The 22,724-nt window shown below is 57.8% G+C and overlaps 3 protein-coding genes across 3 annotated transcripts; 1 reads left to right on the top strand and 2 right to left on the bottom strand.

Moving 5' to 3' along the window:
• Positions 1 to 2: 2 nt before the first annotated feature.
• On the bottom strand, positions 3 to 5,455 carry HER10_EVM0003090 (chitin synthase; the record flags this gene model as incomplete). Its single annotated transcript, XM_035472776.1, has 3 exons — positions 3 to 1,380; positions 1,427 to 5,107; positions 5,157 to 5,455. The coding sequence occupies 3 exons, from the start codon at positions 5,453 to 5,455 to the stop codon at positions 3 to 5; spliced, it is 5,358 nt and encodes a 1,785-aa protein (XP_035331325.1).
• Positions 5,456 to 10,565: 5,110 nt separating this feature from the next.
• HER10_EVM0012212 (chitin synthase) lies at positions 10,566 to 16,262 on the top strand (the record flags this gene model as incomplete). Its single annotated transcript, XM_035481611.1, has 3 exons — positions 10,566 to 10,876; positions 10,924 to 16,181; positions 16,231 to 16,262. The coding sequence occupies 3 exons, from the start codon at positions 10,566 to 10,568 to the stop codon at positions 16,260 to 16,262; spliced, it is 5,601 nt and encodes a 1,866-aa protein (XP_035331907.1).
• Positions 16,263 to 18,695: 2,433 nt separating this feature from the next.
• On the bottom strand, positions 18,696 to 22,490 carry HER10_EVM0004908 (ubiquitin-activating enzyme E1). The gene is made up of 4 exons (XM_035474536.1): positions 22,042 to 22,490; positions 21,586 to 21,962; positions 19,552 to 21,541; positions 18,696 to 19,506 (listed from the first exon to the last, which is right to left on the bottom strand). The coding sequence occupies exons 1-4, from the start codon at positions 22,045 to 22,047 to the stop codon at positions 18,769 to 18,771; spliced, it is 3,111 nt and encodes a 1,036-aa protein (XP_035331441.1). The 5' UTR covers positions 22,048 to 22,490; the 3' UTR covers positions 18,696 to 18,768.
• Between the last annotated feature and the right edge of the window lie 234 nt (positions 22,491 to 22,724).

Here is a 22,724-nt window from a genome sequence, read left to right as displayed (position 1 = left end):
GCTCACATGTTGGCCAGCTCGTTGTCAATTTGTCTGTCCATAAACGTCCTCCTCTCGCCGACGAGACCCGTCTGCAGCCTCTGCTCGACGAGCGCGCGCACCTGCTTCTTGGTCACCGTGTCGAGGTCGACCTCGCGCAGGACGCCCTGGATGGCGTCAATGATCATGCCGTCGTCGGGCCCTTGCATGTTGCCGCGCTGGAAGTCGAAGGACGACGTCGACTGCGCGGCGCCGGCCTGCTGGCGGTTGATGCCGAGGGCCGACTGCGAGCGGTTGTTACCGACGCCCAGGCCGGGGGAGACGCTGGCCTGGCCGCGGAGGTTGGAGACGCTCGGGCGGCTGCTGGGGAAGTCCTGGTAGGGCGTCTGGCCGCGGTGGATGTCGTGGGCGCCGAGCGAGACCATGGACTGGCGGTTGGCCATGTGCTGGTCTTGGTGGTAGGGGCTCGTGGCGCCCGAGGCGCGGGCCATGCCGCCAAAGGGCGCGGGCGACTGGGGCGGGACGTAGTGGTTGTTGCGGTTCATGCCCGTGAGGACGGAGCCCTGGCGGACGGACGAGTAGACGGAGCGGATCTCGTCCATCTCGTACTGGTCGTCGTAGCCCATGTCGGCCTTCTCCATGTAGCCGCCGCGGCGGCCGGGGAGGTTGTTCATCATGGCGTAGTCGTCCCAGCGCTGAAGGGGGATGCTGCGGGGGTCGAAGCCTTCATCGTCCACGGCGACGAGCTTCTTCATGCCCTTTTCTCCAATAACGATACGCGTGTTACCCCACGAGAAGTTGTCCTGGTTCCAGAAGGAGTAGATGGGGAGCGCAAAGTTGTAGATGGGGAAGGCGAGGATGTAGATGATCATCCATCCGATGTGCTGCCACTGCCGTTTCAGGATGAAGATGAGGGCTTGGAGACCGTACACCGCGGCCAGCATAATGATGGAAATCATGGGGAACTGTCCGGTCCTACTGGCCACGAGGTAGATGAGGTAGCCGAGGTAGAAGGTCGTCGCCGGGAGGATAATGGTACCAAAGAGATCAATAAAGACGATGAAGCGCATGCTGAAGCAGCAGAAACCGCACATCTCCTTGAGCTTCATCAGTTCAAACAGGTTGTGGATGGTGGAGTTGATCCAGCGACGACGTTGGGACAGCAGAACGCTCCACGACTCGGGGGCGGCAGTCTGGCAGTACGCGTCGGGGATGAATTTGAACTTCATGGACGGGAAGTACTTCGTCATGAGCGTCGTCAGATAACGATCCTCACCAAGGGACAGCAGGTTCTTCTTGTGGAGGGTGTCGACATCACACACGGCGTAGTCGCGAATGATGTTGTCCGAGATAATGAGCGGCTTGCCCTTGTCGACGGTGCGCAGACGGTACATTGTGAAACTGACTGGTTAGCTGGGTCCTGCAAGTAAGAAGTGGGGGTACATACCATCCAGGCAAACAGGTGACGGATCCGAAGAGAGACTCGAAAGCCTTGGCCAGGTTGTGGGAGATGAAGTACTCGTAGACTTGAATCATGGTCCACCAGGTCTTGTCGTCGTTCTGCAGACCAGTCTCACCACAGATACCGGCAATCTTGGCGTCGTTGGCACAGGCGGAAACCAGTCTGTTGAGCGAGTCTTCCCGGACACAGGTATCGGCGTCAATCATCATGAGGTATTCGTACAGCTCGGGATCCACGCCGATGATGTTGTTGATCTGGTGGAACATTTCCAGCTCGAGCGGGGACATGGGAGAACGGTGGTGGACGCGGTTGAGGAAGCTCATCAGCAGAATCTGGGAGTCACGCTTGCCTCTGTTACCGGGCTTGGCCTTGCTCTGCTCGGATTCCTTGCCGCACTTGACAATGACGAGGTAGGGGACGACGTTGCCTTCGAACTCGTACAGACCAGAGTACACCTTGCCGTAGTTGAGTTGCTCGCTGCCCGTGCCGACAGACTTGAAGGGCAGCGCGGGCGGGTCAACCTTGGGGTCGACGCCGAGAATATCCAGGACAATCTTGGGGGTAGGACGATCGTTGCCTTCACCAACAATGACACCGTCACAAATGACGCAGATGAGCTTGCGCTTGTTGTCGTACTGAAGGGCCGTCAAAGAGTCGAGCGCCTTTCGCAGCGAGTCTTCGCCTTCGGTATAGGCCGGCACTTGGCAAATAACAAACTTATCTTGAGGAGCGGGACGACGTTTGGATCCGAACTGCAGAGCAGCCAAGAACTTGATGAGAATGACGGCGCAGAGAATAATCGTCATGGCCAACATGATGTAGTTGTTGACCTGGCACCTAGCGGAGTAGCGGAAGTCTGGAATACCCTTGTAGAACAAATTCTTGGCGCAGTTGAGACTGTTCTGGACGCTGGTGTTCTCGGTCGAGTTGCTGGCGGCGGCCTTGATGATGGTGTTCCAGTTGTCGGTGATATCTTCACCCGGGTTGTTCTCGACAGCGCTCATCATCTTGGTGTTGAGGAACTTGTACGTGTCGACCTGCTTGAAGACGTCTTGGGTGTGGTAGTAGTTTGTAAAGTCGTAGACGCCGCCGTTGTAAATCACCCACATGTGGCTGTTGTCCTGGCCGTCCGACTTGACGTCGCCCTTGTCCCAGACGAGATCGCCCTTGTAGAACTCCTTCATGCGCGGCAGCAGCTTCTTGCTGTACCAGTCAGAGTCGCCGAGCGCGCTCGTACGGTCATCGGCCAGAGAGCCGGACTTGTGGATACCAATGGTGTACTCGGGGGTGGTGTTGGCCTGGAGTGCGGTGGACGAGGCGATTCCGAGACCGGGGCACACCAGAGTAAGGGGAGGCGGGAAGTAGTCGTCCATGTCCAATCCGGCAAATTGAATCATGTTGGCCTTGGTCGTCTCAATGTTGGTGTCGGAGTGCTGCGTCTTCCAGAACTTGGAGACATCGTACACACCACCGCGGAAGCTGACGTAGAAGTCCGTCTCGCCCTGGTGCGTGCCGACTTCCGTGCTATCCCAGGCCTTATCAAAGTTGGGACACAGGAGCTTGCCGAAACCGATAATCCAGAAAACAATAGCAGCGTTGATGAGCACGATGAACCAGACCAGGGTGAACTTTTCACGCCAGGCCATGCGCACGTCGGGACGCTTCATGCGGCCAATGAGGCGCAGCGCAGGCGAGGGGATCCAAAAGGTCCAGAACCACACAATGGCAACCCAGAGGCGGCGGTCCTTGTCCATGGTCTTCTCCTCGACGTGCTTGCCGTCAGCAATCTCGGGGTCCATCTGGCCGACAAACTCGCCCTCGTTGTTGTAAAAGACTTGGCCCTTGTAGGTGTCACCCTTGGTGCCGAGGCCGTAGTCTCCGTTCTGCGCGGGACGCATGCCCGAAGGAGCGACGGAGGGAGCACGCATCGCGGCGTTGTGGGCGAGGGTGTGCTGGGAGAGGTTGCCCTGGCTGGCATTGCGCTGGTGCGCAATGAGGTGGTCACGGCTGCCGTTGGGCGTCGTGTCCAACATGGGCGTTGGGAAGTAGCCGCTGCCGTTTGCCGAGTAGCCCGACTCGAGGTTGTTGACGGCCAGGACATTGCCCATGCCGGGGAGGTTGTTGTCGAGAGGCTTCATGTCGAGCATGCTCTCCGCCTCCCACCAAGCGCTCTCACGTGTCCACACACGCTCCTTGCCGACAATCACCTCGCCGTTGGTCCATCCGCGCTCGAGGATCCACGTCTCGATGCCCTCGCGGCCGTCTTGGCAGCCCAGCGCGGCGTATCGCTGGACAAACTCGTCAATGTCGAAATCAGCGGTGAAGTCCAGGTTCTTGTTTCGCCTGTTGGCCCACTCGGGCAGCCTCCAGGAACGGAGCTGGCGGGAGACAGTGCCGGCTGACCAGGCCGAGTTGACGGAAGGCAAAGCAGCCAAGCTGGCGGGAGAGTCGTCGGTGGGGTGGATCGAGAGGTGGTACCACACGCGGCTGGAGCTGAGAAGCGATGCGAGCTCGAGACGTCCAGCAACTCCGAGGTTGATGCCCTGACCGGAGACCGGGAAGAGCAGCTTCTTGAGGAACGCGTCGTCATCAGCAGAGTGTCCAATCTTTTCGAGGACCTCTTCACGCTTCTCGAGCGCGTGCTGGCGGTCCTTGCCGGCGGCGCCAGACATGATGCCAAGCTCGTGGCCGACTTCCGCAATGGCCGTCTGCATCTCACGCACGACGGTGCTGCCGGCGGGAGACGCCTCGATGCCGTCAGCAATCATCTCCGAGTTGATGCCCACGGTGTCGTCAAAGATGCCACGCATGGTCAAGGCCTTGCCCAGGGCTGGGTCGGGGACATCCAAGATGGTGATGCAGACGGTGTCGCCGTCGCCGTTGGAAGTGGGCGTGCGGGCACCGCCTGCGATGGACTCGGTACCGTCTCTGATACGTGCCATCTGCGCGGAGATCGCCTGGTTGGCCTTGGAGATGACCCAGTCGACCAATGCCTCGTACAGACCGCCAACCAGCGTCGACCGATCCTGCGTTGTGCACTGCGTGGCAAGGGTCTCGGGGTCCATGCCCAGCAGGCCGCTCACGTCCTCGCAGATTTCGTCAAAGACGTCCTCGTCCAGGTTGTAGTCGAGCGTGTCGCCGAGCTTGAGCAGGCCGGCGAGCGTAGAGATGAGGTTGCGGTACGCGGAGCCCTTGATGCCAATGTCCTTGAGGGCGGTCCTGAAGTCATCGGCAGCGGCGGCATCGTCAGCGGTGGGGAGGTATGAGGGCGGGTCGTATGTGCCGGATCTCGCAAGCAGAGCATAGCTGGAGGCGGGCTTTAGGCCCAAGAACTCTCTCTCGGCGGGCGTCGAGACCGACGTCAACAGATAGTAAAAGACGTCAAAGGCGCGGTACCCCGGTTCAGAGGGGATGTTGAGCAGGCCCTTTGCGGTATCGATGCCGCCCTGAGACAGGGCAATGGCGGCTCCCTGGAAGTTACCGGCCAGGTTGAGCGTCAAAGTGACGCCGAGAGCAGCCTGTCTGGAAGCGGAGGGGTTGTAGGGGGTGGAGCATCTCAGGAAAGGCTGGATGGCCTCGAGTGACCTGTAGACGGATGACGGGATGTTGAGCGGCAGAGATGAGAGGAAAGGCGTGAGGACCGAGGGGCTCGATGTGTGAAGGGAACTGAGCAGCATTAGCAATTGTTGTCTGTTGATTGAGGTTTGAGGCCTACCCAAGAATGATGCAGCCATCCTCAGCACGGCGGCGAGCATGTTCCCATGCTCTGGCACCGAGAGCAGGATCTATGGTGCCTCCTGTTCTTCCGTCCGGTCCGGCCTGTGCTGCGGTGAGCCATGTGTTTACGACAAGGCTGGTGCCAGCGTCCAACTTGAAGGGTTGGGATGAGAGGTAGATGTTGTGAATGGCGTTGAGGAGGGTCGTGGTGGAAAATTGCGATGGTTGTTGGCCGGCACGAGGACCTCCCATGCCCTCGGAGGCCACCGAGTACATGGACATGCGTCCGCTCGCCATGGTGATGGGATTGGGTTCGTGATGTCCGGCGCGGACAAACACGTCGACGGACGAGACGCTATTCGGAGTCGGTGATGTCGTCTAGCTCGAGGTAAACAAGACGATGAGGAGTGTCGTCAATGGGTGAGAATTGAGAAGGAAGTCGAGAAAGTCGTTCAGTGTAGCGAGTGTCTAGAAGGGTGTGATGATTAAGGTTGTAGGCAGCAAAAAGAGGCGTATTTCCTGCACGATTTGTCGACTGAGCAACGCGGGTTGGTGGTGTGTGTGATGAGGCTGCAGCTGGATTCTCTCCCTTTCTTTCTCCTGTCTTGCAAAACGCAAATATGGCGATCAACAAGCAAAGGCAAAAATTAAAAGGAAGAGGATGTGTAACAAATTAGCGATGGAGTAGGCAGACCACCAAAACGAGTGAGGCGTCTGTAGAGGAAAGAGGTTTGAGAGGAAGAAGGGCTGAATAGTCTCTCGGACACTTTCAAAATCGAGTGTCGAGTAAGAAGAAAGTGGCGAGCGAAAGGGGGGGGAGACACTCAGAGACAGAGAATGACCTATTTTCTCTCTACACAGGTCCCCGGAGTGTCTGGCAAACGAGCGTCCGCTAATAGGTAAGGTAGCTAACAGGCACAAGCGGCAGACACACAGCTCAGACAAGGCGAAAGACCTGGAGCGTGGGTCTCGTAATGATGGATAGAAGATGCTTCTTTTCGTGCTGCCCGAGGTACCGCTCTCACGAACACAGTAGGAATAGATACCTGAGTCGAGGGATCATCACCACACCACCAGCCTCTGTAGCTTCCACGGCCAGGTCCAAAAATACAGTATGGATTCGAACATGTGTGTGTGCATTGTTCCTCCCTCTCTTGTCCTTTCCTCTGGGCTTCCTTGTGTTGACCCCTGAACTGGGGCGGGCGAGACAGACCAAAGACGCATAGTCTCAGTCCAGAGGCCCCCGGCCAAATTTTTGCCATCAGAAGGGGAACCCTGGCGACGTTGCCGTCAAGCTCGGGTCCCTAAACTTAGCCCGACCGCATGTACCTTGCACCACTGTGGACTACCTGGAGCAGACCGTTCTGCTAGAGGCTGAGGGCTGCTTCGCACTGTAGGAATATCGTTCCTATGCACGCTTCAGCTCCCCGAGGACTGCTTCACGACGGACGCTGACTCTGAGGCTGGAGCTGACCTGATGGCTGATGCTCAAGTGAGATCTAGGAAGCTCATCAGCATGGAACACCAGGACGAGGCTTGGCTCCATCGATACTTGAACAGAGACAGAGATGCAACACGGCCAAAACCAGATTCGAACCCAAAGGAAAACGACGTGGATCCAAGTGCCAACCACCCCCGGTGATCAGGATCCAGCTGGAAAGGCCCCCAAGAGCCCGTCTCCACGAGTCCACAGTCGTCAGTCGCGCATCCTGTGGTGGCCAACGAAAGCCCCGGCTAGCCTGGCAATGACTGTAGATCTGGCCGCGGGCAGTCCTTTTCTTGGAACAAATACGAGCCCATGGAGACGAGAGTCGGCCCACCCATCCGATCGCACCGTTTGCCATTTGGTGCATGAGATGCCACTGTTGCTCACTGCTGAGAGAGGAAGTGCATGCCGATGCGAGAGCGGGTGTTTTCCAAGCGTCTGAAAGGCCAAGCAGGATTTCATCAAAAGTTGATGCTAGCAATGGCATCACGGCATGCTGCAGCGTAGAGGCTGCTGTATAGTAGTATTGTGCTCCCCTGAAAGTTGTCCTGGTGCCGGCAATACTCTATCGGATCCACGCAGGTGCATCTATTGACTCGGTCATGGCGACCGTGATGGAATTGTGTTGTGATCATGCATAAGCTTTTGAGCACAACGTCGTAAGCGTCCGACTTTGCCTGCAATGTGGTGGCGGGTGCAGCAACTCTCGCGGCAGACTAATGGAGCTGCGCATCTACTTCGTACACAGAGAATAGATGGTGGGCGGTGCATTCTGGTGTTGTTCGTATTGAAGCACTGAGCAGTGAGAGCATCTTTGTTGTTATCGCCAATTGCCGCTGACAGGGCCACCTCAAGCGGAGCCGCGATGGCGGGTGCGAGAGCAGACAGGCTCGAGTGTGACCCGCGACCTTCGTGTCTGTTGCTGACAGCATGATCATGGAAACTGAGCCATTGGTCAGCGGAGAGGAGAGGGTTGGATTTGGCTTGGCTGAATGGAGCGGAGTGGTTGGTGGTTGGTTTGAATGACTGGCATGACGGGGTCTCGGCGTGAGGCTGTGCCCTCGAGCGCCGCATTGTTGTTTTTTCCCCTATGGAGTGTGTGAGTGTGCAATTTTTATGTTCCCGCCAAACACAGGGTTTTCTGCTTTACCTTGATTTATGGACACACGCTATGCCCGCAAGGAACCATGAGCCCCATTATCATGTGCTGCAGGTCTTTTTTTGGACCTTTTAGCGGCCGATGGGGACTCGCCGGCTGCTTTCAGATCCAATGGATTGATCCCCATGCTTCTGCAATCTGCATCGGTGCCCCCTTTTTTTTTTTCTTTTCTTTCCTCGCTGAATTTTCTCTGGTGGCTCACTGGTTCTTCATCGAGTGTCTCGCCCTGTATGTCCAGCCTCCGGGAGTTCAGACTACAACTACATACGCAGTAGTAGGTATCAGTAAGTTGTAAGTTGCAACAGGATGAGGTCGTCGATGACCAGGTACGTCCCCTCGGATCCGTAAGCACCGACACCCCGGGGAACGCGGCGGCACAATTGATCCGCACTGCTCGCACTGTACGTACATGTACCTCTCGGAAGTACCTCCCGTCCCATCCACACGTCCACAATTCTCTTCTCTAATCGAGACGACGACAATTCGAGGTAATCAACCCGCCTCCTCCACGTCTGCCGCCCCGGACCACAGGGACATGCGCGGCTTGGACCGTCTGCCGCCTGCCATCCTAACATCATGGATGAACCGCAAAATCCTGTTCTCATCAATCATGCATCATGCTCGATATCCAAACTCAAACGGCCTGCACTACACTCTAAAGTGCTGTCGATGGTCCCTCAGCCACAGCCGTGTAAACAAAGAATTCTGCGAGACCCGAACCACACTGTCCCAGAATAGGGATGAGACGCAATTACACGCTGCATTCCTCGAGACGCCGGGTCAACAAACAGCATCATTGATGACAACATTTCTCTCCACGCACCGGTCCGATCAGCCAATCTCGCCCGGGCGGAGTCGACCGGTTGGCTCTCCCTTGAGCCATCACAGGATCTGAAGGGGAGCCGATCTTCAGGCACTGGCCGCTGGAACGCAACGGCCTCAGCGTCTTTGGTCTGCTTGTACTTCTTGTATTATATCAGCGCTCCCATCGGCTGACATGGATGCAGCACCCAGTCCGCGCCCTCCGTTTGCTACGCCCATCGGGAGGACGAGAGTCTAGCGGCGCGCTGGAAACCGTCGGCCAGCGCCAACGTCCAAGTGGCAGTGAGTAACACGGCGCCGTCGAGTGTGAGATGATCCCTCATGGCGCCCCGATGCCAGCAGGTCCCCCGTCAACGAGCCCGTAGCACAGCAGCTGTGTTTAAGCTGGCTGCTCAAGGTACCGGTATTCGCGGAGAAGCACAATGTTGGGGCGCCACCGCACCAATCCGTCCGCTAACAGCCACCACAAGGTTTGGGTATTGTTGAACAGACTTCCGGCAGAGCGGACCTTGATCTGTTGTTTCGACCACACTTTTCGCCTCTGCTTCTACGATTCGATGCTACCTGTTAGGGATGAAGTAGAGGGCTGTTATTATGCTCTTGGCATCAACTCGGGACTAGGAGAGAAGCGAAATACACATCGTGATGCGAGACGCGTGCATTCTTCATGCTGAACGGGCCCTGGCCAGTGCCAGCTCTGCATTCTCAGCAAAACCACTGGCACTCTCCCCTGGTACCGAAGCCCGCTCAATGTTGTCACAGCCAGGCTGCCAAGTCGCGTCTTCAAGGTTTATGGGAATATGCGGAGACCACTTGCAGCCTTTGGACCAACCCTTGGAGCGCGGTTATTACCCTGATGATGATCGGTCTCCTGAGTTCTCGTCTCCTCATGATCCGACTACGCAGTATATAGACACGTTTGCAGCCTGGTGTCATACCGAGTATCGTCGCCCTCGCGCAACACAACAAGCATCATTGCACAGAACGTGCTCCATGTCGAACAAGCTCAAGAGACCCCGCACAGGACCGCTGGAAATACAGGGGAACGCAAGGAACATAGAAGTCCCGCGGAGGAAATGACGGGTACAGGGGGATACAGTGTAATGTGGCTTCCGCGATGAGAACCGAGATCAGGGAAAAAAGGAAGGGGGAAAAAGTCGAGAAGAAATTCGAGCAGGGGGGGGAGGGGTCTGTCAATTTCGTCTTCGCCGGCGACACCCCTCGAGGCCACAGCTGTCCGTACAGACGGGAGGCAATGCTTCAGGCAGCTGATGTCGACTCTTCGGGCTTCTCAACAGCCCACAGTGTGTGGGTGGTGCTGTGGCACAGAGTTCGTATGGGCGAGTCGTGCGTCTCGTGTTCGTGTCGCCCGCCGGACCACTCTTCGCGTGAGAGCAGCACTTTCGGTACCCAAAGAAAACAATCCCCTTTCCTGGTGCCCGTTGCCGTTGCCTACCCCCCTCCCCCCCCCGGTTACGCTCCCTTACCATACTGTGTACTGTGTAGAGAAGAGAGAGTGAGGGAGACCATCGACGGCGAAAGAGCACGAAAAATCAGGACGTCCTCGACCTTTGCCAGCACCTTACCAGCGACTACTTCGTTCGTTTTGTGCCTCGAGCTTTTCCCACCTTCAGCCTCGCCATCCCAAATCGCTGCTGTTTCCGAATCCTCGATTCCTCTTCCTCACTTCTCCGTGCACACTCGTTTCCTAGTCTGGCAATTTGTACATCTCCTTTCGTTTGGGTTTCGGCCAATCTCCCTGTTTACCTACTACTATCACGACTAATCTGAGCTCTTTGACCGTTAATCAACATCTCAAGACTCTTCTACACGACGAACATCGAACCCCCTTTGACCAAAGTCTCTCGTTCGAAAAGCCCCGCCATTGACTACACTACGCGTATCTCGAGTTCATCGACGTTGGCGTCGTCGTGCCCAACATGGCGATGAACCTGCCTCCCATCGGTGGGAGCGGCGGAGGCGCTCACACTCAACCTTCTCTACCCTCGCTACCCGCACATTCACAATCAGACACGCAGTTGACGGCACACTTGGCCAGTCGTTTCCATGTGTCGCTGCCGACCGCTCGCCTCTCGTCTCACGCCCTCATCTCTCTCAACACCTACACGTCCTCCTCAAAGGGTCCCGATGGTGGCAAGGAGGGAAGCGCCATGGGCGGCGCCGAGGACATTGCGGACCGGGCATGGATCAGATTGGGTCACAGATCGGAGAACCAATCCGTCGTCTTTTTGTATGTGACATTCTGACGATATCAAAGGCCATGGCTAACGTGAATAGGGGTGAATCCGGCTCCGGAAAATCAACCATTCGATCCCACCTCCTGACCGCGTTCCTCGGCAAGTCCTCCACCCCTCTGTCGACCAAGGTCTCTCTGGCCGCCTACGTCTTTGATACCTTGACGACGACCAAGACCGCCACTACCCCCACAGCCTCCAAGGCCGGTTTGTTCTACGAGCTGCAGTATGACACGGCTACCACGACCAACCCGGTCCTGATTGGTGCCAAGCTCCTCGACCACAGACTCGAGCGTAGCCGTATCACGGATATCCCGACGGGAGAGCGTAACTTTCATGTTTTGTACTACCTGATGGCCGGCACCAGCGCGGCCGAGAAGGCCCATCTCGGCTTCGAGACGCCGGCCGGCGTTGCTCAAAAGAGGTGGAAGTACCTGGGTCACCCCACCCAGCTCAAGGTCGGTATCAACGACACGGAAGGGTTCCAGGTTTTCAAGAACGCCCTCAAGAAGCTCGAGTTCCCTCGCAGCGAGATTGCCGAGATCTGCCAGGTTCTGGCCACGATCCTGCACATTGGCCAGCTCGAGTTCGAGACGACGTCCGACACGCAAGCCCAAGGTGACGACAGCGGCGGCTTCTCCCACGAGGGTGCCCAGACCGTCACGGCTGTCAAGAACAAGGATGTCCTCACCATTGTCGCCGCCTTCTTGGGCGTCAGCTCCCAGGACCTGCAGACCACCCTCTCGTACAAGACCAAGATGATCCACAAGGAGAGAGTCACCGTCATGCTGGACCCCGCCGGCGCCCGCTCGCACGCCAACGAGCTCGCCCGCACTCTGTACTCGCTCTTGGTGGCCTACATTGTCGAGTCCATCAACCAGAGACTCTGCGCGCCCGAGGACAGCGTCGCCAACACCATTTCCATCATCGACTTCCCCGGCTTCGCCCAGCAAGCGTCCACCCACTCGGCGCTCGACCAGCTGCTCAACAACGCTGCCTGCGAGGCCCTCTACAACCTTACCCTGCAAAACTTCTTCGACCGCAAGGCAGACATGCTGGAGAACGAGGAGGTCAGCGTGGCGGCCACGAGCTACTTTGACAACTCTGACGCCGTCAGGGGTCTGCTCAAGCCTGGAAACGGCTTGCTCAGCATCCTCGACGACCAGACGCGCAGGAACCGCACCGACGTGCAGTTCCTCGAGAGCCTGCGCAAGCGCTTCGAGGGCAAGAACCCGGCCATCACCCCCGGCTCCGCCAACACCAGACTGCCCGGCAGCAACTTTTACACCGAGAACACGAATGCCCTCTTCACCGTCAAGCACTTTGCCGGCGAGGTCGACTACCCCGTCAAGGACATCATCGAAGAGAACGGCGAGGTCATTTCCGGTGATCTGCTCAACATGATCAACTCCACCAAGAGCGAGTTCGTCGCCCGCCTCTTTGGCCAGGAGGCCCTCAAGACCGTCACCCACCCCAAGGAGAGGTCGACGGTCATGCAGGCCACCATCAGCTCCAAGCCCACGAGAGCGCCCAGTGTCATGTCCCGCAAGACCACCAGGACCGCTCGCAACCAGCGCCGCATCCAGCAGTACCAGCAGCAGCAGGACGAAGCTGCTCAGGACGAGCTCGACAGACTCAGCGAGGGCAACTCGCAGTCTGGCGGCAACAAGCTGCAGGCATCGGAGCAGGGCGCCTCTGGCCAATTCCTCGCGTCCCTGGACAACGTCACCAAGTCTGTTGCCGACCCTAGCAGCAACTCGTACTTTGTCTTCTGCCTGAAGCCCAACGACCGACGCATTGCCAACCAGTTTGACAGCAAGTGCGTCCGCACCCAGGTGCAGACGTTTGGTATTGCCGAGATCAGCCAGCGCCTGCGTTCGGCAGACTTTAGTTTGTTCCTCCCCTTTGGTGAGTTCCTCGGCCTGGCCGACTCGGACACCATCCTCGTCGGCACCGAGAGGGAGCGTGTCGAGCTCGTCGTCGAAGACAGGCACTGGCCCGCCAACGAGGTCCGCATCGGATCGACCGGTGTCTTCCTCAGCGAGCGATGCTGGATGGAGGTCGCCCAGCTGTCGGATGGCGCCTCGGCCACCGGCCGCTACGCCCTGCCGTCCGACAACGGAGACGGCCTGACTCCCCAGGACACCCCCTTTGCCGCCTCCAAGGAGCGCCTGCTCTCTGCCGGAGGCACGCCTCTGCTGTACGGCGAGAAGGGCAAGAGCGGCTACTTTGGCGGCCAGGACGGCTCCGATGCCCGTTCGGAAGCCGGCGTATCCGCGTTTGGCGGCGGTGACATGTTCAAGAACCTCGACACCCGCGAGCAGATGGCCGAGCGCGGCAACGAAAAGAACCTCGAGGAGGTTGAAGAGTTCAAGGACAGCGCCAGCCGTAAGCGGTGGGTGTTCATGGTCTACCTCATGACCTGGTTCGTGCCGGACATTGCCATCCGCAAGATGGGCCGCATGCCCCGCAAGGACATTCGCGTGGCGTGGAGAGAAAAGTTCGCCATCAACCTGCTCATCTGGCTCTTCTGTCTCTTTGCCGCCTTCTTCATCGTCGTGTTCCCCAAGCTCATCTGCCCCACCCAGCACGTCTACAGTGCCGAGGAGCTGTCCTCCAACGACGGCCAGGACGACAACTCGGCCTACGTCGCCATCCGCGGTGTGGTCATTGACCTGGGTGCCTACGCTCCCCGCCACTACCCGCCGTACGTCACCAACAAGCAGCTCAAGAACTATGCCGGCAAGGATATCAGCACTCTGTTCCCCGTCCAGGTCAACGCTCTGTGCCAGGGCAAGGACGGTTCCGTTGACCCTCACGTCACGCTGGACTACCGCAACACCAACCTTACGGGCTCCGCGCAGCTCACGTCGACCGACCTCAACTTCAAGTACCACGACTTCCGCTACTTCACCAACGACAGCCGTCCCGATTGGTACTACGAGCAGATGATTATGCTCAAGTCCAACTACAAGAAGGGAACCGTCGGCTACTCGCCCCAGTACATCAAGACGCTCGCCAACAAGCAGCAGAACATTGCCTACATGGGCGGCCGCGTCTACGACCTCACCCAGTACATGAACGGTGGTCTCAAGATGCAAGCCAAGGCGGGCGAGTCCGTTCCCGACGATTCCTCCCTCACCAGCTTCATGGACGACGCCGTCGTGCAGTTGTTCCAGGGCAAGTCGGGAACCGATCTCACGGACCTCTGGGAGAAGCTGTCCCTCGACACCGCCGCCAAGAAGCGCATGAAGACGTGTCTCGACAACCTGTTCTATGTCGGCGACGTTGACACGCGTAACTCGGTCCGCTGCCAGTTTGCCGAGTACCTCGTCCTGGCCATCTCCATCATCCTCTGCGCCATTCTCGGATTCAAGTTCTTGGCCGCGCTCCAATTCGGCGGCAAGAACGTGCCGGAGAACCTCGACAAGTTTGTCATGTGCCAGATTCCCGCCTACACGGAAGACGAGGAGGCTCTTCGTCGTGCCATTGATTCCGTTGCTCGCATGCACTACGATGATAAGCGCAAGCTCCTCGTCGTTATCTGCGACGGTATGATTATCGGTCAGGGTAACGACAAGCCGACGCCGCGCATCGTGCTCGACATTCTGGGTGTTTCCGATACCGTCGACCCCGAGCCCCTCAGCTTCGAGTCTCTCGGCGAAGGTCAGAAGCAGCACAACATGGGCAAGATCTACTCGGGTCTGTACGAAGTCCAGGGCCACATTGTTCCTTTTATGGTTGTCGTCAAGATTGGCAAGCCGTCCGAGGTGTCCCGCCCCGGTAACCGTGGCAAGCGTGATTCCCAGATGGTCATTATGCGTTTCCTCAACCGCGTCCACTACAACCTGCCCATGAGCCCTCTCGAGCTTGAAATGTACCACCAGATCCGCAACATTATCGGTGTCAACCCGACCTTCTACGAGTTCATGTTCCAGATCGATGCCGATACCGTCGTCGCACCCGATTCCGCCACCCGCATGGTCGCCGCCTTCCTCAACGATACCCGCCTCATCGCCGTGTGCGGTGAGACGGCGCTGACCAACGCAAAGGCCTCGTTCGTCACCATGATCCAGGTCTACGAGTACTGGATTTCTCACAACTTGACAAAGGCCTTTGAGAGTCTGTTTGGCAGTGTCACCTGTTTGCCCGGTTGTTTCTCCATGTACCGCATCCGCGCCTCCGAGAGCGGCAAGCCCCTGTTTGTCAGTCGCGAAGTCGTCGAGGCCTACTCAACCATCCGTGTCGACACGCTGCACATGAAGAACCTGCTCCACCTCGGTGAGGATCGATACCTGACCACGCTGCTGCTCAAGTTCCACAACTCGTACAAGACAAAGTACACCAACCGAGCCCACGCCTACACCATTGCGCCCGACTCCTGGTCCGTCTTCCTCTCGCAGAGACGTCGCTGGATTAACTCGACCGTCCACAACCTCATGGAGCTCATCCCCATGTCCCAGCTTTGCGGTTTCTGCTGTTTCTCTATGCGTTTCATCGTCTTCATCGACTTGCTGTCCACCGTCGTCCAGCCCGTCGTCGTCGCCTACATCATCTACCTGATTGTCACGGTCGCCCTGAACCCCAGCGTGGTGCCGGTCACAGCCTTCATCATGCTCGGTGCCATTTACGGTCTGCAGGCCATCATCTTCATTGTTCGCCGCAAGTGGGAGATGATTGGCTGGATGATTCTGTACATCCTGGCCATTCCCGTCTTCAGTTTCGCCCTGCCCCTGTACGCCTTCTGGCACATGGACGACTTCAACTGGGGTAACACGCGTGTCATTGCCGGCGAGTCGGGCAAGAAGATTGTCATTTCCGACGAGGGCAAGTTCGACCCCTCCGTCATCCCCAAGAAGAAGTGGGAGGAGTACCAGGCCGAACTCTGGGACGCCCAGACGGTCCGCGAGGACGCCCGCTCCGAGGTCTCTGGCTACAGCTACGCCACAAAGGGCCAGGTCCCCGTCTCCGAGTACGGCTACCACAGCCGCCCCGGCTCCATTGCCGGCGGCTACGCGCCCCCGAGGGCCCCCGGCATGGGCTACGAGCAGCGCAACCACTCGCGCATGTCGCTCGCTGCCTCGGACGCCGGCGGCAACCGCAACAGCCAGTTTGGCGGCTCCCAGTTCTTCTCCCCCGAAGACATGGTGGGCCTGCCCAGCGACGATGCCCTCCTGGCCGAGATCCGTGAGATCCTGCGGACGGCCGACCTCATGACCGTCACGAAGAAGGGTATCAAGCAGGAGCTGGAGCGCCGCTTCGGCGTTCCCCTCGATGCCAAGCGCCAATACATCAACAGTGGTATGTCTGTCTCCTCACGATATCTAAAGCACGTGCTAACTCTTTCCAGCAACCGAGGCGCTGTTGTCTGGCCAATTGTGATCAATATACTATTTTAATGCATCATTTCTGGATTGGGGACACCAAAAAGGCCGACTTTGCGTCGACGGATTTCATTTAGTTTGACGGGGGCCCGGGAGGAGCATGTTTGAAATATAAAATGGAATTTAGCATAATACTGGATCAAGTCGCCCGGGCAGACAGATGTTGTTATTTGGTTTGGGACACCGCATGGCGGATGACTGGAGTTTTAGCATTCGCGTCAGAGTATATATAACATCATTATTGAGGACAGCTTGTATTTGATCTTGTGTTGTGTGAACTACTTGCTGGCGGCCGGCACCTCCTCGTCCAGGGGTAGAATGTGCGGCAGAGGACCGACGGGGCTGATGGAGAAGGGGTTGATCTGGGTGTGGCTCTTTGTGTAGTGCCACTTGATGTGCTCGAACTGCGTCGTGTCCTTGAAGGCCGGCACGTTCCAGTACAGGTTGCGCATCCACTTGTGGATGAGGGGGTACCCGGAGCGGATGTCGCGGATGTTGCACTTGAAGTGCTGCACGTAGACGGGCTGTTTTGTTAGCACACAGTTATGATTGCGTTGGGAGGGGAGGCTTACATCAAAGCGGATGATGGTCACGTAGCTGTCGATATCACGTTAGCAAAAACACCGAGACTGATGTACAGAGACGTTCAACTCACAGCCTGATGTCGGCCTCGGTAATCTCCTTGCCAAAGTAGTACGGCCCGTCGGCCGCCGTGCTCTTCAGGTGCGCCTCCGTCTTGTCGAGCGCCTCGAACAGGGCGACGACGTTGCGCTCGTAGGCCTCCTGCGTGGTGGCGAAGCCGGACTTGTAGACGCCGTTGTTGATCTTGTCGTACGTCCACTCGTTTGCCTCGTCGATTTGCGCGCGGAGGGCCTCGGGGTAGGGGTTGACGTTGCGGTATTTTTCGTCGAGGAGGTCGTCGAACTGGGTGTGTCAGTGGTGCTTCCTTGACAACAAGCTTCACAGTCAGGGGGGTCACGAATCATGGGCAGAAAGACGCACCTCCGTGTAGAGCATGCGGATGATCTCGCTGCTCTCGTTGCTGACAATCGTCTTGAGCTTGGTGTCGTAGAGGACGGGCACGGTGAAGCGGCCCTCGTAGCCCGGCTCCGACTCGAAGTAGAGGTCGCGGAGGTGGGTGTAGGACTCGTGGCCCGGGACGGGGTCGGGCACGACGTGGGCTCCGGGGACGTCCTTTTCGTCGTTTGTGACGAAGCGCCAGCCTGTGTTGTCAGTCTTGTTTTCTGAAGTAAGGGGGGTTTTCTTTTATTAGGTGTTCCGGCCCAATTGGTGAGTGAGATCGTCGAGATGAGATGTGTGTTGAATAACGAGAGGAACAAAAGGGGGGCCTACCCTTCTCGCCAAGGTGCCAGTGAACAACAGAGTAGCTGATGAAATCCTCGAGACCCTTAAGCTGGCGTGTAATCAACGTCCGGCAAGCCTATTCACGCGTCAGTCGTACTCGTCCCTCTCACTCTCTCATCAACACTGTCGATGAGTGAGAAATGAGAAACAGAAAAAACTCACCCAAGGACACGCATAGCTGACGTAGAGGTGATACCGCCCCTTCTCAGGCGCAAACTTGGCCCCCTCCTCGCGCGAGATGAAGTTGCGGAACGAGCTCTGCTGGCGCTTGAACTCGCCCGACTTGTCGTTGGGCTTCACCCAGTCCGTGACTTTGCCGGCCTGTGGTGTCGTCAGTCCCTTCATTCTGTTTTCCTGTTGTCTTCATCCTCATGAAAGCCTGCGAGTACACACCATTTTGCTTGGTTGATTCCGTACAGCGCTCGTGTGAAACTTTACAGACGCGTTCCTATTTTGACCGAAACGCGGGACGGATGAGAATACGCGGGCGGGTTGGTGGGTGTGCAAGTACAGCGTTCTCCGTGTCGTCGACGTGAGAGATCTCGTGAGACGAGTGAGTGCAGGGGTACCAGTGTTCATGAAGTACTCTGTCGTTGACGTGCGCTGAAAACAGATGCGGGGTGGGCGGATGAGCCTCTTATACGCCGATAGTCTAGATAAGGTCGACAAAGCCAACACCCCAAATGCAATCAACCGCGCAGGCAGTCCACTTAGGCCCAGGGTTTACTTTCCAAAGCAGTGGATCGAACGAGTTGATTTGTCGCTCACTGCTCTCATAACCACTTCAAATCTACAGCTGCAGCTTACCTTTACACAGTTGACTCGCAGTCCCCACGGCTACGCTAAGGCAGCTTGACGATTCTAAGCAATTGCTAATGGTGACGTAAACCCGGCGCTTCCCCACGCTGAGCCGCCAGCGACAGGGGTGCTTACAAATGTCTGCGTTAGCGGCTGCGGGCTTAGTAACGCCCTCGACCTCCCAATCCATAGCACACAGAGTACACGCATAGTAACAGTGAAGAGCTCTATTCCGTGATCCTATTGCCTATTTGGCTGACCACAGTGTCTGGCCATTCTAAAACCCTGCGCTTCTAGCCTCGCCAATCCTGGCAGATATCATCAATTGCACACGGCCCCGCTTACGCCATCTTCATCTTGATGTAGGGAACCTCAACGTCCTCGCCGTCCACGTCCTCGGCCACCATCTCGAAAATGACCTCCTTCTGGTGAGCCGGCACGGGCTTTTTGGACACCGTCTCGACGAGCTGGCTCAGCTTCAGGTTCTGGCGGTCCTTGAGCTTGGCCGGAGGGAAGAAGCTGGCGTACAGCAAGCTGACGCCGGAGCTGAGCATGGAGATGGTGAGGCCCTGCTTCTCAAAGTGCTCCAACAGCTCCTTGAGTGTGATGTCGTTGACCTCGAACCGGTCCCAGATCTTGTCCAACTTGACAATGCCGTTGGGGCCCTTGAACTCTACCTTGGGGCTGGCAATGGGCTCGCTGAAGCCGAAGAAGGGCAGCGCCAGGTTGATGAAACCATTCTTGTACTGCTCAATGTCGTCCTTGCCATCAATGACCTTGTACAACTCCAGAATCACCAAGCCCGTGACGAGCGCCGTTGTCGTCGCAATCGCCGGGATGATCTTGCCGGCAATGAACTTGGTCTTGTGGCGGTCAGCCTGCTCAATCTTGTAGTTGGCCGCACGCAGGTTACTGCAGGCCGTGATGAAGTCAATGTGGTGGTTCGAGTCGTCGTCCTTTTCAAAGTCCACAGGCTGCAGTTGGAAGCCGGCAAGCTCGTTAGGCGAAGGGAGGCTGCTGATGAGCTTCTGCAGCTCGTCGTTGTCGTCAAAGGAGCTGCCCGCGTCGGCGTTGGGGTCCTAGGTCTGTCAGTATTTGCATGTTTACATGGACTATAAACTCACAGGATCGCTGTCGTTGGCCTGGATCTTGACACCCTCGGCGGGTGAGAACTCGGGCACAATAATGTTGTCGAGCTCGCGCAGGTAGATGTCCTTGGAGGTGCCGGGCGACTTGATGTTGTAGTTGAAGGCGTGCAGGTTGGCGGCCGCCACGACAAACGCAAAGTGTGTCGGGTTGTTGGCGTCAAACTTGAGCGGCTCAGGGGCGCGCTTGGGCCCGGACCAGAAGGGGGTGCCGGTCGACGTCGTCGAGTCCTTGGGGAAGTTGTGCAGAAGCTGCTGGATCTTGTTGTTGAACTCCTTCTCAAAGAGAATGCGCGCCCACGCAACGCAGTCCTCAAAGGTCCGCGGGCGGTCCGTCGTGAGGTAGTCGCGGAGCGTCTCGAGCGTCAGCTTGGCGCTGCCACCCTGCTTCAACGTGCCCTCAATGTAGTTGGGCTGCGTCAGGTACAGGTTGACCGTCGAAGGAGACGTGACAAAGAGGTTCTCAAACATGTGGTCCTTGGACCACGCGATCGTGTGCTCAATCTTGTTGGGGAAACTCTTGACGGTGCACATGGGGAACTCCTTCTCAGGGGGGTCCTGCGACGAAGAGTACGACTCGGTGAGATGGGGGAGGACGACCTGGGTGTTGCCCTTGGTTCCGAGCGTTCCGCTCTCGAGGAGGGGCTTGCGGAAGAAGACGCAGCGGCGGTCGACGTACGTTCTGGCCTCGACGTTGTCCAGCGCGTTGGTGACGCCGTCGAGGTTGCCCCAGAACTCCTCGTTGAAGGTCTCCTCCGTCTCGGGACTCACGCGATCCTTGAGGCACACAATATGGCCGTTCAGATCGGGGTTCATCGCCTGCACGGCCTCGGCAGCGCAGTCGCTCTTCATCTTGCCAACGTCCTTGGGGCGGAACAGGAACTGACGGTTCAGGTTGCTCTTCTCGATAGAGTCCATGTCGGTGACGGTGATCTGGCCCTTGGGACCGGTTCCGAGACCAATCATGGCCCAGTTCTTGAGCATCTCACAGCCAATGGCGCCGGCACCAACGAGGAATTGCCGCAGGTTGGCAATCTTCTCCTGGTACTCACGGCCAAAGACGACAATCTGGCCGTCGTAGCGGGTGCCGAGAGGCTTGCACAGCTCGGCGGTGCGGGCGGAGCTGGTCGGCAGAGACTCGAGCGAGTCAAAGTACATCCACTGCTGGATGGGCTGGAACTTGCCCGAGACGGCCTTGAGGATCTCCTGCGCCGCGATTCCACCAAACAGGGCAGCCATGGCGTTCAGGTCACCAAGGGACTGGTAACTCAGCTCCTTGAGGAGCTTCTCGTCAAACTCCACCTCGACGCCCTCTGCCTTGGCAAACGCCTCGGCGGAGCGCAGAATCACAGTCGCATCCGTGTCGTCCAGGGGGTTCGGGAAACGGCCCTGGCTCTCCACAAAGGCGTGCAGGGCCTGGAAACCGAGGTGAAGCTGCTGAGGGCGGTCAAACTTTGCAAAGTCTGAAATCATGAACTCGGGCTCCTTGAGCGCGGCAGAGAAGCTCTTGAAGTTGATCTTCTTGGGCATCTTGACCTGCTGGTACAGACCGCCGCGGACATACTGGCCGAGGCCGGAAACGTCGCCGATGGAAAAGGTATACGGGCCCTTGACGGTGATCTTTCGCGGCTCGCCTCCGTTGAGCTTCTCCATGCCCTCGATTTCTGAAAAGGTGACATAGTCGCCGTCCTCGAGGCCGTGGCGGGTCTCATCGAGCGCCGAAACCAGGCCCTCCTCGTCGATGCCCGCAATGATGCCGGTCAAGGGCGCCTCGCCGGTCGGGTCGATGACGGTGAAGTCGGCGCCGAAATCGCAGAAAATCGAACCGAAAAGACCAAACGTATCGGCGGCCACGACGTAGATGCCCTTGGAGTGGCAGTAGTCGCCAATCAGCGCCTGCAGCTTCAGCGGCAGGCTGGTCAGGACGACGACCTGGTACTTGTCAAACTGGGAGAGGTTCTCGCCCAGGCTGTACGTGTCAGCGTAGTCTCGCGGGAGGGCTTCCCAACTCACCTTGACGACTGGTGGACCTTGACGGGGGTGTATGCATTCAACTCGGCGACTCTCGGGGCGGTGACCTCGTCTCTCGGCTTGCCGACGTCCTCGGGGTGCAGGAAGAACTGTGAAGACAGGTCGGCGAGGGCGACCTGGCCGGGGTCGTAGAGTGTGAGGCTCTTGACGCCGGCAAGGGCAATGTTCTTGGCGATCTCGACACCCAGGCCCTTGAGACCGACAATGAGGACGTTGGAAGCGCCCATGCGCTTCATGGCCTCGTGGCCCAGCACATAGAGCTGGCGACTGTAGAGCGACTCATCGATCTCGGTGTTTCCGACGACGGAGTCGTCGACCTGCATGCGGGTCACCAGGTCGACCTCCGGTAGCTTCTTATCCTAGGGGGTCTCCAAGTCAGCGGCGCGATGCGTGGACGATGCGGGGTATGTAGACGGAGGCGATACGGCGACAACGTACAGCCATGGTTTTCTTATTGGGATCAGGTGTCTCCCCGTTGGAGAGTTTGCGCTTCCCCAGCTTGACGATGCCGGACCGGAACGTCGTTTGCTATGACGTGGAGGGAAACACGGGCGGCGGGTGGGACGATGAAGCTTCCAACCCCACCAAACAAAGACGTGTGTGTTCGTGTGTTCGTATCGTGGAACCGCGGTTGGTTCTCTCGTCGTTCGTCAAGGGTGCAGAGAGAGTGTCGCTGCGTTTCGTGGGAAAGGTAAGGGGAAATAATGCACCAGGCAAGAAGCGTCGTGTTGCAGTTGATGTGGTTGTGCAGGAAGAAAGAGCAGCCTCGTTTCTGGTGATGTAAAGGTGGTCGTGGAGCCGGATGTGGAGGTGTCGACGAGGGGCAGGGGTGCGCCTGGGTTACCTCACGTAAGGCAGGCGATGCAGGCCGGCTGGCGCTGTGAGGTTGAGGGAAGCTCCACTGGGCGATTTCTAAACATTGCCCCTCAATGCGTTCAGTAGTGAATAAGGTACAGCCTAAGACGGCCTCAGCTAAGGTGAGGCAGTGTCGTCTGCACTGTGTGTACGTTTCTTCCAGGGTGATGCATGTGGGTCATTATGTATCGTAGCAGGCGGCACTTGTACGCACGGTAAGAAACTACTGTGTGTCGTATTCTCCGAGAATCTACCGATTTCCATCA

This window comes from Colletotrichum scovillei (assembly GCF_011075155.1).
Source record: "Colletotrichum scovillei strain TJNH1 chromosome Unknown Contig00007, whole genome shotgun sequence".
NCBI classification, from domain to species: domain Eukaryota; kingdom Fungi; phylum Ascomycota; class Sordariomycetes; order Glomerellales; family Glomerellaceae; genus Colletotrichum; species Colletotrichum scovillei.
Note: the sequence above shows the minus strand (reverse complement) of the source record. Positions and strands in the feature narration are given on the sequence as shown.

What these genes read in the sequence shown, in the direction of transcription:
- HER10_EVM0004908 (XM_035474536.1), bottom strand. An exon ending in AAGGTCCACCAGTCGTCAAG is followed by an intron (nt 21,542 to 21,585) that starts GTGAGTTGGGAA and finishes TGACACGTACAG; the next exon opens with CCTGGGCGAGAACCTCTCCC. An exon ending in AGGCCAACGACAGCGATCCT is followed by an intron (nt 19,507 to 19,551) that starts GTGAGTTTATAG and finishes TGACAGACCTAG; the next exon opens with GACCCCAACGCCGACGCGGG.